The sequence below is a fragment of the Lissotriton helveticus genome, chromosome 4_1, assembly GCF_964261635.1.
Source record: "Lissotriton helveticus chromosome 4_1, aLisHel1.1, whole genome shotgun sequence".
In the NCBI taxonomy this organism is placed as follows: Eukaryota; Metazoa; Chordata; class Amphibia; order Caudata; family Salamandridae; genus Lissotriton; species Lissotriton helveticus.
In genome coordinates this window covers 681,602,370-681,620,810 of record NC_136063.1, presented here as the reverse complement: position 1 = coordinate 681,620,810, position 18,441 = coordinate 681,602,370, and the positions used below count along the sequence as shown (strand labels likewise).

Genomic DNA, 18,441 nt, shown 5'->3' with positions numbered 1-18,441 from the left:
CATTCCAGGTTTTCCATTTCATTTGGCGTTTCCAAGCATACGTGGCTCACACATTCCAGGTTTTCTATTGCATTTGGCAATTCCAAGCATTAGTGGCTCACCCATTCCAGGTTTTCCATTGCATTTCCCGATTCCAAGCATAAGTGGCTCACCCATTCTATGTTTTCCATTGCATTTGGATTCTTTTACTAAAATGTGTTCAGTTGTAAGCACTACAAATACCAGAATGCAACTGATAACTCTGAGCTACCTGTATTATTCCTGCAAGAAATTAGGAAACACTCTGAGTAGCTTCTTCTAAGTATTATGTCTTTGGCGTTGGATGCAGGAATTAGTCTGTTGGAAATTGAACTGCGTTGTCGGTCATATTTACTTCTTTGTGGCTTTTCATGACAGTCCTAGAGTTGCAAATGCACTATTTTGATTTTTCAATGTCACTGTCTACAGTGTAATCCAATGTCAGTCCTGGAGAGACGGATTCATCCCGGATTTTAAAAATAACTACATTTATCCAAATAGGATATGCTAATAATCTAAAGGGGATCCAGCCCTCCAGGAGCAACTTTGGAGAACCCTGTCTACCCTATACCACTACATCAGTTAATTCATAGCTAGGGCAACCCTTTTCTGTGAAACAAAGAGCTGTTCCAACCATTTCTACCTCTTCAGTGGGGGTGGGAGGAACTCACAGAGGTTTATTTCCAGGGAGTTACATGAAAACGCTGTGGGATTCCGGAAAGTTCTGTGAGTGGGCAGAAATCAGCACTTTGCGCTGCTTGCACTGATTTTTTGTGCCAGGAGCTTGTTCTGCACTCTGAAATCAGGGAAAACTGCACCACACGGGCACCAGAGAGCGCTGCAACTTTGCTGCAACTGGAGTAGATTTTCATCTCAAGCAGCAGCTTTCTCACTGCTAACGTTACCGCCCTTGCTATGAAAATCTTGCCTGGCACCGTCCTGGCAGTCAAAAACTGTGCTAAGGGACGTCATATCTTGCTTGAGCTCACCAACTTACCATTGGCTAGCAGTGCGTGAGGAAAAACTCCACCTTGCGGCGGTTCGCGGAGTTTTGCAGGAATTCTGCATTACAAGTGTAACCCGGAGTGGGCAAAACTCAGCTGCTGAGTGGAATTTTTCGCCCACACCTACTCTTCATCCGTCTTCCTTATTCTAATACTTTCTGGTGTGATCGAGTCCTCACTCTACATACAAAAGGACTAAGATGAGGAAGACTAGTACTTTGAGTATTGAAGTTTACTGGTTAGTAATAAAGGCATTACTATCACAAAGATCACCACAGCAAGCAAACAAATGCTGACATGCACACTGCAAAACAGTTAAATAGAGAGATTACTAAAATATATTGAACTATGACAGTTTGACAAATGCACAGGCAAGAAAAAAGTACATTCAACATGATCTATTTATATATCTATCTATCTATCTATCTATCTATCTATCTATCTATCTATCTATCTATCTATCTATCTATCTATCTATCTATCTATCTATCTATCTATCTATCTATCTATCTATCTATCTATCTATCTATCTATCTATCTATCTATCTATCTATCTGTCTGTCTGTCTGTCTGTCTGTCTGTCTGTCTGTCTGTCTGTCTGTCTGTCTGTCTGTCTATCTATCTATCTATCTATCTATCTATCTATTGATCTATCTATCTATCTATCTATCTATCTATCTACTGCTACATGCCGCCGGAGGCGTGCCAGAGGCAAGCCCGTCTGCGCCCGTCCACGCCTGGGTCGCGACTAGCGCTAGCCATGCTGCCGGCCGGGCATCGTCTCTGGTGATTAGAAGGTCCAGAGCAGAACTTCTAGCTCTCTCATCCCCCGCATGCGGAGAGACCCATGAGGTAAACCCAGATACATGTAGTGAGGTGGAAGAGGGGGGAGAGATATGGGGTGGAAGGTGTAAACATTGTAAATTCAGTCTCAACCCTGAGGTCAAGCAAGATCATATTGAGACGGATGGGAAGGGTGCCCAACAATTTCTAGAAACAGGGGAACGAATTAGGGCATGTTACATAAATTGTAGGTCTTTGCCTAAACATGCTGACGACATATGGCTAAGTATTGTTAATGAAGCGTGGGATGTGGTTTTTCTAACGGAAACATGGTTAAAGGATTGCTCTCTACCTGATATTGCTCTTGCTGTTCCTGCGGGCTATAGGCTGGTGGCTGCAAATCGCTCTAATAATAGATTGGGGGGCGGGCTGGCAATCATAGTCCGTGATAAGTGGGAGATATCTTATAAATTATTGGAGGACATTGGTCCTATTGAAGCCTTATCCTTTAATATCTCTTGCACTAATTTCCCCATAATGTCGGGTTTACTTATCTACAGACCTCCTTCTTCCCCTATGAGACACTTAACGGAAGTTTATGAATATATTGATAGTTTGGTATCAAGATATTCATTTTTTACTGTCCTGGGAGATTTTAACTTCCTTGCCGACATTTTGGAAGATCCTATGGTTATAAAGTTGACAGACACTCTTCAGGGCTTTAACCTATTTCAGAAGGTTCAAGCGGCTACCCATAAAGGAGGTCATACTCTAGATTTGGTTTTTACTAATGATCACACTCTAACCATTGACTCCATCCAACAGGTGACTTGGTCGGACCATTTTTTGGTCTCCCTTGGTATATTTAGGTGCCCTAAAGTAAAGGGAAGTTTACCCTCTACCAAGGAGACTAGGAATTTGTGGAATATCACTCTTGCTAATTTTGGTATGGAATGGGAAAAAACTCCTTTGTCTTTAACTGGAGATCCCTCATATGATATTATGGTTTTTCAGACATCAGTAGTTGCCACTTTGGATAAGCTGGCTCCGGCTGTAAGAAAGTCCTCAGTGAGGAAAACCCCTTCTGCCCTTTGGTTTACAGACGAGCTCCAAAAATTAAAGAGTGCCTGTAAGAAATTAGAAAGGGCCTTGCGATGGGGTTATATACCGGAAGCCAAGATTATCTATAGGAGGTCTCTGAGGACTTTCCATCGAAGGAAATGCCTTGTTATGAAAGAGTATTATGCCAATCAGATTAAGGCCTCTAATAATTCCGCAAAAGAAATCTTCAGGATTGTGGAAAGCTTTACATATCCCCAGGCATCACAAAGCATCACCTCCCCCTCTAAAACCTTATGTGAGAGTCTGGCAACTTTTTTTAATGAACATTTTTTAGAAATCTATGCCTCCTTTCCTCCACATACAGGTGGGGAGCTCTCCCATCCCCTCTTGGCCAACTCGCAACGGTGGTCTTGTTTTAAGCCATTTGATGCCAAATATTCTCTAGGTGACCTAAAAAGGGTCAAATCTGGGTCCCCGGCTGATCCTTTGCCAGCAAGATTTTATAAGATCTTGGCCTCAGTACTAAACCCAGCATTAAATTTAATATGGAATCAATCGCTGGAGACTGGGATTATTCTTATTTTTTTGTTAGATGTCAGTGTCTTAACTTTTTTTACTCAACAATAGTACTTTTTTACCCACAGACATGATCGTACTATCATGGTCAAGTGTATGGTGAGTCTTTAAAAAATGTTGCTACCCGTCTCCTCCTAGCAGAAAATCATGTCAAAACTCCATCACGCTTCAGCAGTACACTATTTTATCTTATATGTTAGACTCAATTTACGGTATCCCCAGCATAGTTCAGCAAGCCTATTGGTTTTCAACATTCTAACTGATGTCCAAAGATGTTTTTGTAATAGCTTGTACAACAAAATAATGTTCACTCACTCTTCCATATTCTGGTCTGCTGTAGAATGAAAATTAAACTATATGTTTAGTTCTTTTGTTTGAGAATAGGCTTAATGGATCAATGTACCAAACCCATTCACTGGGTTCCTTAATACAACCTAGCACCATATTTCCTCGTTTGGCAGATCACAGTGCTTTTGCATCAACCTAAACAGCTTGACCCTGTTACTGGACAATATACTCTTAAGAACGAAGTGGCAAATTATCAAGAACGGCATTTAAAATTATCGCCGCTTTAGCGGCGAGAAACTGCCGCTAAAGAGGCGATAATGGGCTTGATAATATGCCCTTGTGAATTCCCATAAAAGCCCATGTTCTGGTGTGAACATGGGTTTCTAGGGGAATTCACAAGAGCATATTATCAAGCCCATTATCGCCGCTTTAGCGGCAGTTTCCCGCCGCTAAAACGGCGATAATTTGTAACGCCATTCTTGATAATATACCCCGCAGTTATTGAACCAATGCCGCAATACAGCATTCTTATGGTGGCCAAGCCATACTTTTTATCAAAAAGAAATACAAATTCTGGCACATCAATACCATCACTCAGCTCTCTACATAATTAATTGGTTATTTTAAACATTTTAGATTCCTATGGAGTTCACAATCTTCAGTATTTGCAAGGGTGTGCATTTCATTCCAGGGTCATGCCCTATGCTGTTCAAGTATCCTTGAATATGACAAGGTAAGATTTGCTGTTCCTAAAGTAGCCCAAACTAACCTCCATTTACAGGTATGAAAATACCTTTCAGTGAGATCACTGACTTTCTGCGGTAGCACAACCTTTTCATTACCTATTGTTTAACTATACACAGGGCCTGATTCCGAGCCTGTCGATTTATTCTGACTCCTGCGTGAACCCCTTTTTGTGCACAGATCAGAATTTTTTAGTTGCAATGTATTTATCGGACACATTGAATTCCTCAACCTTTCTTAAATTTCAGTATGTCAAGCCTCCCAAGATTTAACGGGGTAAAACCATACAGTATTTTCCATATTATTCAGATGTTTGTGCATTAAAAGCAAAACCGCATGTTATTTCCCAGAAACACAACATAGGTGCTTTTTACTGCCCTCATTATTAACATACCTTGTGGTATTGGTATTTATCAGGTGCAATAAATAGCACCTATAGACATAATCAGGATGATAGTCTTTTTCGTATTTTCAAAAATGTGTTACAATATATAAGGCTGTCTGCAAAACAGACATTTTTATTGTGCTTAGTTTCTCTTAACCAACTACATTTAACCCTTTCACTGACACGGTGTTTGCACATCACAGTGCTGTTTTTAGGTTTCGTCTGGCGTTCACTGCGCAAGCAGTGTCGCGCAGGCGAAATTTTTTGATCTTCAGTACGGGGCTTTAACCCGCCTCTCTATTCCATTGGCTAGCTCCATAAATGGAGGCTAGCCATTGGAAGAGAGATGTGTCAATAATTGTCGGAGCAGATTCGTGGGCGTTCCGCTGTTTTTTTTAAGCTCTGCACCTTTTTTTGCCGTCATGAACATGTGGGTGTTTACTTTTTTTTTTTTTTTGGATGTTTGCGGCCGCCATTTTTTTTTCCATGGAGCTGGGGCGGGTGGGATGATTGCGGTCCGGCGGGTGGATGTGTGCCTTGTTTTATCTATGCCTTCCCTATTGTCACTTTTTCCATATTTTCTCCTCCTCCTTTCTCCCTTTTCTGCCTTTCTCCTGCTTTTGTCAAAGTCTGATAAGGAAGTCCCAAAAATGAGCGCCGGTGCGAACATCAAACACTGATTCCGACCGTCAGCCCTGCGAGAAGGCAGCGCCGCTTATTGACAGCCGCGCCTGTGAAAATAAAATAAAAATGTGCTTTTCCTGAGTTTGCGTGTGTCCCCGTATGACCCTTTGGCAAGAGCCACACATCTTGAAGCTTTTCGAGGCGCCGTTTTTACTCTGCTCAGATTGGAAAATCAACGTCGAGGGCCTGCGAAGCTCGGGCTTTGCCCGTGCGAAGGTCGCTGCAATCAGTAACTAGGAAATGAAATGTTCCCTGGATGGCGATGCTGCTCGGATGGCCAAGTAAACAGAGCATCGCAAACACCGGACAAGTCCCACGAGTGAGAGGGTGCAGCGCCGCTGGTGCTGTCCAAGGGAGAGACCGTGTGCGCCCCCTTGTGGCAATCCGCGGCAGGGCTTGGAAGCACGTGCGCAGCTGACAGCAGAAGCTGCCACCCATGACGTGGCAGAACAGAACAGGAGCTGTTCTGCAGTGCACGTCATGGTCATGCTGGCCAGTCCAGGGTTGATATGGTTACAGTATGTGTTGTGATGAATGATGTGCTCTATATATGTGGGAAACTGGTAGCTGTGGTTTGAGCATGAGCTATTACAGAGAAGTTTTTGAATAGTTGCAGTTGCACATTCTCATACCTACTTTGAAAAGGTATATGAGTGGTAAGAGCCATGTTTTCGATGTGTGCTGGAATTTGAGGTGGTTGTCAATATCCCCTAGTCTCCTACTCTGTGACCACAAAGACTTCTCTTTGCCTTGTGACTCTGCATTTGTCTCCATTGAACCTTATCTTCCATCATCATTTGCGAGAGATTAAGCTATTGTCATTGTAAATGACAATGCCATTTATTTATCTGTTTTCAAAACCAACACATAAATAAAAATGTTGTCTTTTACAATGCCAATAGCTCTAACTTTTGCAAAGGAGAGACCGTTGCATTGTAAATGCTTGTTTTATTTTTCAGTTAGCTTTATGTTTAAATATATGTTTCTTTTTCGGACTTTTTGTGCACTGATGCAAACTATATTTTATACACAATTAGGGCTATGTATTGCTGCAGACGCTACATACATATCTCATTATAGCCTGAAATTACAATGATATATATGGAGCTAATTGCATTTTTTCAATGTATTTGCTCAATATTTTGCTGCTTTTAACAAATAACAAAGCATATATCCTGAAATGCTAATAAGGGAAATGTTTGTGTTTTGAACTAAAGTGTGTAGTCTTCTCAATACATTATGTAGGGTTAGCGCAAAGCACAAAAGTTTTGCCAGAATCACTGCCTATAACTACTGGCCATTTGATGACAAATATCAAACTCTGGACTACATGGAAAGAATAAAAACAGTATCTTTTCTAATGCTTTATGATATAAGGAATCTACTGAATCAAGTCAAACCTCTCCTGCCATCACAGGCTAGCCAGTAGAGCACACTGTTCTTGAAGTATGTAACACCTTTAAATAAACACATTGCAATTCCCTCCAGTGTACATCATACAGAAACATATCCTTGCCAAGGCTTGACCCCAAACTTTGTTCCTATGGGTATTCTGAGTTTGAGACAGTCGAGGTCAGCATTGGCTGGCAGGTGGGAGGTCTGGGGGGTCGTGCGGGGAGGGAGGGTCGTGCGAGGGGGGTTAATTTAAAAAGAATTTTAAAAAAAACGCTGGCCGGGTCCCGCGTCTTCTATGCTCCTGCTCTTCTGCCTCCGGCAGGAAAAGAAAGCAGAAGCAGGCAGCCAGGCCCCTCCCCTAAGCAATTCACAACGCCGGGACGCCGCCCAGCCAGGGGTTTATTGGGAGGCCCTTTTCTCCATGCAGCATGGAGAAGGGCAGAGTGCGCATGACTGTTTTGGGCGGCCCCAGTCCTTGCGCACACTGGAGGGGGCAGGCACACAACTCCTCCCATCCCTGCTTGCAGAGCAGCCCCGCAAACCCGCCCGCCGGCAACCAAACAAAAAATGGTAATAACTTTCAGTTATTACCATTTTATGTTTCTCCTTATCACACTGCAAAAAAGCAGGGGGACGACGCTCCTCCGCCCTAGTGGAAGAGTCACCCCTGGTTTGAGATATCAGATATGTATCAGTTTTCCTTGGGTTGAGGGCACTCACAGCTGATAAACTACATGCAGTACATTTTGGAAATTTGGAAAGCAACTTCAAGCGAAATACCAGTTTAGACTACCTATCTTTTGGTTGCAAGTGTCACCCCTGACCTAGATAGAAATATACCACAAACATTTCATTTTAACATCAACATAGTGTAAGATCTCCGTCACCGGATGTCAGACCTCTCTCACTCTGATTGGCTGGAAGGAGAACAAAATGAAAATTACATTTGTCAGATTTCTTGCAATTTTTCCCCAAAATGGTGTATCTCCCTTGTGCACGAACAAATTGTCTTTCGGTACCCTGTGGGAATTTTTGGGTCCCTCTCTCCTCTTTTATACACGAACAAATCCCCCCCTATGCTTGACCATTAACTTCCCTCCCCTGGGAATCCTGAGTGTGGGGGTACCAGACATGCATGGCTTTTCTATGGATTCTGGGTGCCCAAAGAAAATAATCTGGGTGCAGTGTATTTTGGAAATTTGGAGTGCAACTGCAAGCGAAATACTGGTTTAAGGTACCTATATTTTTGTTGCAGGTATCACTACAGAGCTTTGTGCAAATCTATCAAACTATACATTTTCGCATGTACTCAACCTAAGGTTTTTTCAGTGGTTAGCATACCTCTCTGCTCTTGATTGGCTGGCTGGGGTATCGAGCTGAACATGACATTTGTCAGATTTTAGCATTTGTTCAAAAAAACATTGTAATTCCCTTTCAGCCTCTCCAATGCAGGAACATATCCCTGTGAAGGTTAGACCACCAGCTTTATTTCTTTTTGCCCCCAGAGCATGGGGGTTTCAGACATGTATGGGTTCTCTACAGGTTCAGGGTATCTACAGGTGATAAACTTGGTGCAATGTATGTTGGAATTTTGTGTAAAGCACCTACAAGCAAACTGTCAGACTAGGCTAACTGTCTTTTGTTCACAGGTATCACTCCTAGCTGTGATGATACCTAACACAACCATCTTCACATCACATGATGTTCTCTGCACCTGTGTCAGAGGAGCTCTCTTTTTCAATCCTGCTGCAGTCTCCTCGCCCGGCCTTCTCCCCGCTGTCCTCCTCACATTCTGTGCTTGGGCTGTAGTGACGAGGCTTCATTAGAAGGGACTTTCTCTTGTTTACTGGAGCTCCAGCGCCCTGCTCATGAGGTTTCCTCTTCTTGGCCATAGAACAGTTATATGCACTGTAGACATAAGAGGAACATGCTGAGCATAAGACAACACCACTAAATAATGTATATGTGCGGTACTACATAACACATAACATAGAAATGTATTTTCAAAAGTCAAAATAAGAGGTACCTCAATAAATAATAATAAAGATTTCTTGCTCAAATCAAAAAATGCCATGAGTAAAAATACACATTTTAAAAATATCTTAGGCTCTTTCCCTATGGTAGCCATATTGTGGCCCATTTGCCTATAATCCGATAGTAAACCCTCTAAGGATAAATCAAAATACTTAACATTAGTTATTTATATAATAAAAGGAAAAATATGATTGACTGGTGTGTGAATTACTTCTAAACAGGACTGCTTTCAGATATCAACAATGTTGCAGAAGTGTAAACAAGCGTGCAGTGTGTTAGGCATGTATAGAGGGTCTTTAGTAATTTAAGCCAGGACATGGGGAGGTTGCCATTGGGTACTTCAGATGGTTGTGATTGTGCTGCAGATAAAGTTTCAATGGATTGCTGGTTTGTTGAAGATGCTCATGCCATTTGTGATGATTGATGCTCCATGGAAGCAACTGCTTTGCTCGTGCTTTTTTGAGTGTGCATATGTCTGTCCAGGCATTGGCAGCTTGGCCCCTATGTTGTTTGCACTGCCTCAGTAATTCTGAAAACACCACCATTAATCCTACCTCTCTAGTTTCTAAGCACCCTCCTTTACAAGCTGTAGATTGCAGGAAAGCCAGCTTGCAAAGCTTGAGAGAAGTAGAGGTGTCTTGCATGGATAGGTGGTTTTAGTGGTGTAGCTATAGGGGTACAGGAGTCTACCCTGGAGAGCACTGTTTTTGGGGGTGGCCGAGGTGAGCACGTCATGTCTGTCGACTACCACCATCCCCCAACCTCTGAGAACAAGTCGTCCATCAGCCACCACCCCATCCACACTCTTACCTGCACGGGGCGGCAAGCTTAGGGTTTTGGAATAGTGCAGAAAATGATGTAATCCTATATCCATCCATAATAGATGGAATTCCATAACATACTTGAAGACCTAACATAGCCATTACGGCATGAATTCTACAAACACATATAAGATTATGTAGGATCTGCTTCAAACCTCTCAGGCAATACAAACACCGGAGTGATACACCATTTAACTGGGTAAAAAGGTAAAGCTCCAAGACGCCAAATTTCTTATAAGGCAATAATAACTGGGTCCAGATATCTGGTTGCCCTACAGAAACTCCATTATATATGTGTTCAGCGTCAGTCATTGACTTCTCATTCAGGTCCAATCCTCCACTGTGCATTGTTACAATGGCACTGCAGAGACTCCCAGGCCGAAACTGATTTGCAATGGGTCCTTTGTGCCATTAGCATAGGGTCTGTTGCATAGCACTCAATCTGGCTTCCGTGCAAATTTCAGCACGGAGACCGCGCTCCTTGTAGTCACAGATGCCATCAGGGAGGAGTTGGATGTTGGAAAAAAAGTGGTACTGATTATGCTGGATCTGTCGGCGGCGTTCGACACCGTTCCCCACGCACTTCTTCTTTCCAGACTCTGGGACTTTGGTCTGCGGGGAACGGTGTGGAATTGGCTCAAATCCTTCTTAGCCGACCGCCGGCAGACAATCTGGGCGCCTCCCTTCTCCGCCGAAATGTCACCACTTGAAGTGGGGGTCCCTCAAGGTTCCATCCTGAGCCCCCTCCTTTTTAACATCTTTATGGCCCCCCTGGCGGTGACAGCGGAGTCTTTCGGCGCCCGGATTGTCAGCTATGCTGACGACACCCAGCTCCTCTTTGTAAGCAACAAGGATGGCCAGTTTGATGGTGTCCAGGTCAACGGCTGTTTGAGTGCTGTTTTTGAGTGGTTTGGGCGCCATGGGCTGAAGTGCAACGCCGACAAGTCGGAGTTGCTCTTCTTTGGCTGTACATCTGAGCCTGATTGGAAAACCTGGTGGCCGCAAGATATGTCTCCTCCCACTAGCTCGTCTGTGAAAGCTAAAAATTTGGGAGTGGTGATTGACAACAAGCTATCTTTCGGACCACATATTTCATCTCTCACTGGGAAATGTTTCGGCATCCTGCGGATGCTTCGTAAATTTCTCCCCCTAGTTTCTATCCAGCACAGAAAAATATTGTCCAGGCACTGATTTGCTCCAGGCTGGATTATGCAAATATTTTGTTTCTGGGACTTCCCAAATACCTGGTCAGGCGTCTGCAAATCGCCCAGAATTCTGCAGCCCGAGCCATCTTTGGTCTTCCAAGAAAAGCCAGAGCCACTGATCTTCTCTCCACACTGCATTGGCTCCCAGTTGCTAAAAGGATTCTATTTAAAACTTTGACCACGACTTTCAAGGCCCTACATGGCATAGGCCCCAAATATATTTCCAAACGGCTGTCTTGGTATACCCCCCCCAGATCTCTCAGATCCTCGTCCTTATCAAAACTGAGTGTTCCCATTATCAAACGGGCAAGAGCAGGAGGACGGTCTTTTCGCTACTTAGCTCCTCATGCTTGGAATGATCTTCCAATCTCTTTAAGACAGACCTCTAGTCTTCTGTCTTTCCGAAAGGCCCTTAAGACTTGGCTCTTCCCTTAATCTTGATGCTGTTTCTGTGTTTGTACGCCCTTTTAGTGTTATGTTCTCCCCTTCTTCGGTTGGGTGTCTTCGTTAAAGCGCCGGGATACTCCAGTGGAGTGGCCGTGCGCTATAGAAGTATACAAATAACATAACATAACATACAAGAATAACTGAAAAGTCTGGAACAATATGAGTCTATCCAGTGGCAGAAGCTACACATCAAAACAGTAAATAAATACCATATCTTTGTAGCATATCACAATTCCCTGGCCAAAACTTGGTAATAAAATGGAAGGAGGGACAGTCTGGGGCCTCCACCTCAAGATTGAGATATCCATCGAAATGCCACTTTTCATACTCTTACTTCCATAAACCTGTCTATGCACCTAGCAGAGCAGTATTCAGAGGCTGACTACTACTCTGCACCCATCAAAAAGGCCACAGCCACCTGATTCTGGATTTTCCAGGTACAAATCACTGTACCTAATCTTACTGGCCGGAAAATCTTATATCAGTAAAATCATGTGTGGCTGAGGCTGCAAAAGCGGCATGCCCTCTTCGCCCCCAGACCCCTTGTAGGGCATAGGAGGAGCATGTAATGTCCTCTGTGCCAGCCAAGAACCTCTCCTGCCCTTTGATGCCCTAACTAACCCTGCCTCCTGCTCCCTGCCACTCTCTCTAAGGAGGTGATAAATGGGAGCAGATCTTCCCCAGAGTGAGACCGCAAAATGTAAACTTAGACCTGGTAAATCAGATCCACGTGTTATTTCCCATTATGGTGCCAAAAACTTATATCAGTCAGATTTTGATGCATGTATACCAGTCAGTCATTATTTCCCACTACATGGTATGTCCTACGCCACACATTTGTCTGCCTTCTACACTCAAATTACTTTAATCATTTGGTTTCTACTAGCAAAGTCTCAGGTTGCTCACATGACCCTTTGCCCCCGAAGCTGCATGCCTTCTACTGCAGCACAGATCTGTGAATAGTATGGATATTCCGTCATCAGTGGGTGAAGTAGCCTCCACACATCATCTACTTCTGTGTGAGATGCTCTTTGCTGTAAGTGTTTAGCAAGCATGCTGGATTGGGCCCCTGATACCTGCTGTAATGTCAAGAGTTTTATCAGGCACGCAATTGCAGTGCCCACCCCAGATAGATGTGCAAGTGTATTGATAAATAGCGCGTGTGTGTGTGTCGAACAAAGCTGAGTGATTTGTGTTTGGTGCATAAAGAACCACTATTGACAGTGGTGTACCATCCATGACCCCTTCAAGCTCCACATACCTTGCGTCAGAGTCCACCTGTGAATTCTAAATTGAAACTGGCACACCGGAAGCCACCCGTATTAGTACTCCCATAGCATCACATGAAAATGTGGCACCTATCACTGTGCCAGCCTACCGGAGCAGAGGTCTCCTGGAGGCAGGAGATATGCACATCATGCCACCTTATTGGTAGACTCTGTAGCGCTTAATATAACCCGCCATGCCCCAAACATTCCAAGTTAGAATGTGATATCTGCGAGCAACCCAGCTACTATCACACGGGATGGAGATTGCAGTTCCCAGGAGTCGTGTGAACCCTGCATCACCCACATCCCCAGTAAACATCCCAGATGAGTATAAGATAAGAGTAAGCGCCATCATTACAGGAACTGCAGAACAAGGACAGAGAAAAAAGAAATACAATGCAAAAACAATATCCCAACTCCCCGGCCCATGCCAAGGCACCAACTAGGCCACAGAGATTGCATTGTCCCCAACTGTGAATCCCAAATGGGGCAAGGAAAATGATGGGAGGGCTGTTGAAGTGGCCCCAGGTTCATGAAAAGTCAATGGTGGAAGAGGTGAGTGACTCACTGCATCACAGGAAGTCCCCCAAAATAGCCAGGCCCTTATTTGTAGGTGACAGATGCCTTTAACAGACTGCAATCCAGCTGGAAACTGTAAGGGCAGCACTGGGGGCATCCCCTCCACATGCTGGGTCACAGCACTCCCACTGCTATCAAAGACATAACTCCGGGTCCCAGTGGAGCAGGGCATCCATCAGTGTAAGATCAGGAGCCAGGAGTCCATCCGCTCCCTCCTCATAGGGGCGGAGATGCGGGAAGAGGCCAATGCACTGTATTTTTCCACCTCCCATACCACTTGAGCTTTTTACTACCAGTTTTTTTGTTGGGCCAGATTTCATCTTGCCTGAGGAGTGATGGAACATACTCGTGGGAAACCAGCCATCCGTGCCATCTCAGCGCACCGTAAGAAGGCCCTCACCCCTTGTTCTCCAGCCATGCCCAGACCTCCTCTACAGTAGTACAGAGGGCGGTGGTACCCCTGTGCATGGTACTTGTAGGGCACATTTGAACTCGAGCTGCCACAACTGTCTTTTGACTTCCAGGAATGAAGCCTGGTGTTCTTGTACTTCAGAGGTGTAGTCGGGGTAAAAATTGACGTTGCATTTGTCGATGAGCCAAGGTACTTTTGATCAGTTCAACTACAGTATATGATCTTCATCACAATAATTGAATATATGTGCTACCACCTTCCTAGGTGGTGCTGCTGGAGAGACAGGTTTGTTTGGTAGCCTGAGGGCTCTTTCCAGGAAGAAGAAAGTGGAGTGTCTTTCCCAGGAAAGTTTGCCCCAGCTACTCCTCCAGACAGAGTTCGATGCTGGGGCCCTCTGCATGCTCCACGAGGCTCACAACTCATATGTTGTTACAACGTGAATGATCCTTGGCATCGTCAACTTTTTTCAGAGGTAACAAGGCAGCCACCGTAGACTCATTTGCATTCATGTGGTCCCTCAGCTTCTAATTATTCTCACCACCTCAGTGGTCAGTGTATCCAATTTGGGCTCCAGGGTCGTTTGAAATCCAGTACTGCTTTCTGTATGTAATTGAATTTCTGGGAGTGCTTTGTGAGTCTCTAGTCCGGATTCAGGGGATGGGGCTGCAACAGTGTCCTGCTGCTTGGGGCCCATTGCCCTTCAGCCCAAGTGCCTTGGCCATCATCTTTTCATGTTTGGGGCACACCATTAGGGGCCATGCAGGGGTGCATGCACCAAAGAGTTATGTTGTTTCACCCTGGGAGGGTTAGCTGCCCCTTAGGCAAGCAGGTCACTACCTAGCAGCCGGGGACCAGTGGGTCAACACAGACACCTGGAGTTTGCACCACTGCCAATGTCCAGATTTTCCCCCGACCACGTATGTGGGGAGATGTGGGCCACCCCCCACAGTCACCCACTGTGTCCTTTAGGTGGGAGCTCCTTCAGCAGGTCCCTGGGCAATGATCAGGTCTACCTGTGCCCCGACCCCCAACAGGCTTACAGGTTGTGGTAAGGCCTCTGTGCCTGCGCAGGCCTCATGGACCCCACCGGGCAACCGCAGACCTTGGTGGAGAAGTGCGACAGGCGGACAGAGGTCAGGGTAAATTCAGAGTCAGTATCGAGCGATGTAGGGCCCCTCATACTGCAATATTAGTTTTGTTAGGCCGCTCTGGAGCCATTCATCTCTATAGGGCAGATTTAAACGCTGTGCATTATTCTGTGGATCACAGTGCCTCATCCAGGCAAAAAAGAGGGGGCCCAAGCATTAAGGGAGGGGAGGGCAGGGGATGCACGCCACACATTCCTCCTTCACACAGGCCACATGCGTATCTACTCGGGTTCCAGAGATCTTCCATAGCCCCAAGTCCCTATGACAGGCAAATGCGGAGACCAAAAGTCCACCACTGGGACCTGGATGACTGTGGCAATGGTGTGAGGGGCTCAGGCAGGATCAGGATATATTGCAGGATACTTTGTGGTGGGTTGATGAGTGGAGATTACAAAAAAATGGCTGCTTCGGGCATCAGCTTGACCTTGCACTCAAGTTGTAGCTCTTTCATGGATTCTTCTAATTTTTGCCTTCTACCCACCTTTTTTGTGCACCTTGGTTTTGCTGGCCTTAGGGTTCTGTGCACTTTACCACTTCTAACCAGTCGTTAAAACATGATGGAATTGGCTTACACCCAATTGGCCCATTACATTTTCTTGTAAGTATGGGTGCGCGGAACTTGCAGATCTTCACTCCATGGAATTCCTAGGAGTTACATAAAAACTGTGAGATTCAGTGGAGTTCCGTATCCGGCGGAATTTAGCACATTGTGTTGCTCGCACTGATTTTTGGGGTGCCGGGAGCTTGTTCCACGCTAAAAAATCAGGAGAAATAACACCACGAGGCATGCTAGAGGATGCTGCGTCTTCCTGCCACTCGAATAGATTTTCTAATCAAGCAGCAGTTTCACAACATGAATGGAAGCGACCAGCTGTGACCGCCGGGAGGTGTTCTAGCGCTCTATTTTCTTGCTCGCTTTCCCAATGGAACATTGGTGAGTCTTGTGCAAGAAGAAACTCTGCCACACTCTGGTAGGCGGCGTTTTTCCAGAAATCAGCACTTCAAGTGGAACTCGGAGTGGGCAAAACTCCACAAACTCTAGTCGGTGGAGTGGAGTTTATCACTCAATCCTACTTGTAAGTCTCTAATAAAGTGACACTACATAAAGCCAGGGCCTGGAAATGAAATGCTACGTATGTGCCTGCAGCAATCATTGTGCCACCCACTTACATAGCCCTTTTAAACATGTCCCATGCCTGTCCATTGCTGCCTCTGTGTGCAGTCTAAACTTCCACTTCAACCTGGCAAAATAAACAATTTTTCAAAAAGTTGGGCATCTACATTTAAGTTTTACATGTCCTGGTAGTGGAAAACTCCTACATTTGTTGTTTACTACGGCAAGGCCTACCTCTCGCATTAGACAGCATTGGAATTACCTTATTACACTTAATAAGTGACATTTTCCAAATAGGAGCAGGTAGTTAATCCATGCTTGGTGTCTTTGGAATTGTAATGACAAATCTTATCTTATGGTAAAGTCAGATTTTAAATTGAAATTTAAAAAATGCAACTTTTAGAAAGTTACTATTTTCCTGCCTTAGCTATTTAGTCCCTACAGTATGTCTTTGAGTCCCATGACTGGGTGTATCTGGCAGTTGGGCTTTGTCTATTCCTCTAAGATAGCCACACAATAGAAAGCTTAGATGAGCCTGGATGGGCCATCACTGGCAGCATAGGAGGGCACCGTTATGCACAGCCTCACTTACACTTGAATATGCTGTGCCCTGCCTCCACACAAGGGGAAAGCCTGTGGACTTCAAAAAGGCAAACCTCGAGAAGCTTCTCTCACTTCAAAGGAAGGCCCAGGTGTAAATATTTAACCCCAAAAATAACCAATCATTCAGTAAAATTCTGGACTTGCGGATACTCTGCCAGGAAGAAGGACTGCTGTGCTGCTGAAAAGATTGCCACACTGCTGGACTGCTACTCTGAAGCACTGCTGCCCTGCAGTCCTGACCTCCATCCCTCTTGCCTGGGTGAGACAGACTGGACTTTCATCTGTTAAGCCAAATCCCCCAACGTGACTCCAAGGGCTATTTGACAGGCCTCCTGACTAGATCCTCAGGGACAGATCACTTCAACATTACACCAAGCACCTGGACTGTGCCACCTGTGAGTCCTACCTTTCCATGTGGTGGCACCCCACTCCTGAGTCCCTGGAAGTGAGCCTTAAGACGCTCTCCTAGTCCACCTGTTGATCCAGCAGAACTAACCAATCTCTTCTGCTGTTCACACCAAACCTAAGCAGAACAGACTCATTGCGTCTGCTGGGAGGATTATCTCAATGCAAGAACTCTGCATTGTCCTTGCAGCTTGCATCGGACCTACTGCTGTGTGAAGTGTACCAGATGCAGGCCCTCGTATCACAAATCTTTCATCAACAACAGCCTCAATGACGATGCATGTTCTCGCATTGCGGCATTGCAGCTCTTCGGGCCGACGCATTGGCTCAAATGTGCGATGCATCTGTGATGCTGAGCTACAGATTGCAACCCCTCATCAACAGGATCCTCGACCATGATGCAGGACCTCACATTGCAGCTCCTTGGTACTGATCAATCGCGGCCCTCCCTCTGCTCCACAACTAGAATTTGAGATACTCTCGTTCAGTGGGCCAATCTGGGTCCCTGTGGCCGCCCAGTGCTCCATCATGGTCGGCCTGAACTTGTGACTTTGTCTCAGTTGGTGCATCCAGAGAGCCACAGTTGTCGTATTGCGCTTTTTGTTGTTTTCACTGAAATCTTTGGAAATACATATCTTCAGTTCTACTGATTGGATTTTTGTTGTATTGGTCTTGTTTTATTAATTACAATTTATGCATTTTTGTAAGTTGGTGTGGGATTTTACTTGCCTGTGTTTTGACTTTCGAACAGTTTGAAGTGCTACATAAATACTTTACACTTTGCCTCTAAATTAAGCCTGACTGCTCTGTGCCAGGCTACCTGAGGGTTGAGCACAAATTAACTTGAGGTTACCCTGTGTCTCACCCTGACAAGGATTGTGGTTACGCCTTGAGTATTACGCCTTGAGTAGGGTTTCACACTCCTCAACCAATAACACAATTTCTTATAGTCAGGCCTGCACAGCACACCATGAAATTAAAGGGATATGTCGTGAGCACCATTTGCCTAGGTATTTTTAACAAAGTTATGTGAAAACTGTGGTTTTAAAAGAGAAAGTCTATTTTTCCTAATTTTCTCGCGTCTGAACCTTCTCCTTCAGAGGGAGTTTGGCTTCCTTAATTTACTTGCTTGCAGCAATTCAAGTCAGGTATCAACAGCCCTGTCATTTTCAAAGATCACTGGCTGCAATTGGCGAACCCATATCCAAACGATTTTTCAAATGGTGAAGAACTAAATGTTATATTGTGAAAATCCTGGGTTTATACAGGAGCATCGGCTGTCACGGAACACGTGTTCTACAGGAAGCTAACCTAGAGATTGTCTTATTCTTTTTGACAGCAAACATTTGGTAGAGCTTGCAAATTTAGGGGCAGATTATGATGGAGGATTTTCCGCATCCTCCGTGCCGGCGGTAGCCACCGCAGGCCCGGAGGATGCGGATAATCCTATGCGGAGCCTCAAAAGA

At 44.9% G+C, this 18,441-nt stretch overlaps 1 protein-coding gene across 1 annotated transcript in view; it reads right to left on the bottom strand.

The window, feature by feature from the left end:
* The window catches only part of ST18 (ST18 C2H2C-type zinc finger transcription factor), a 184,650-nt gene extending 175,819 nt beyond the window's left edge, over positions 1-8,831 (bottom strand). Inside the window, exon 1 of the mRNA XM_078685664.1 lies at positions 8,654-8,831. Coding sequence (XP_078541790.1) covers positions 8,654-8,831 — 178 coding nt within the window. The remainder of the gene's footprint in view (positions 1-8,653) is intronic.
* Between the last annotated feature and the right edge of the window lie 9,610 nt (positions 8,832-18,441).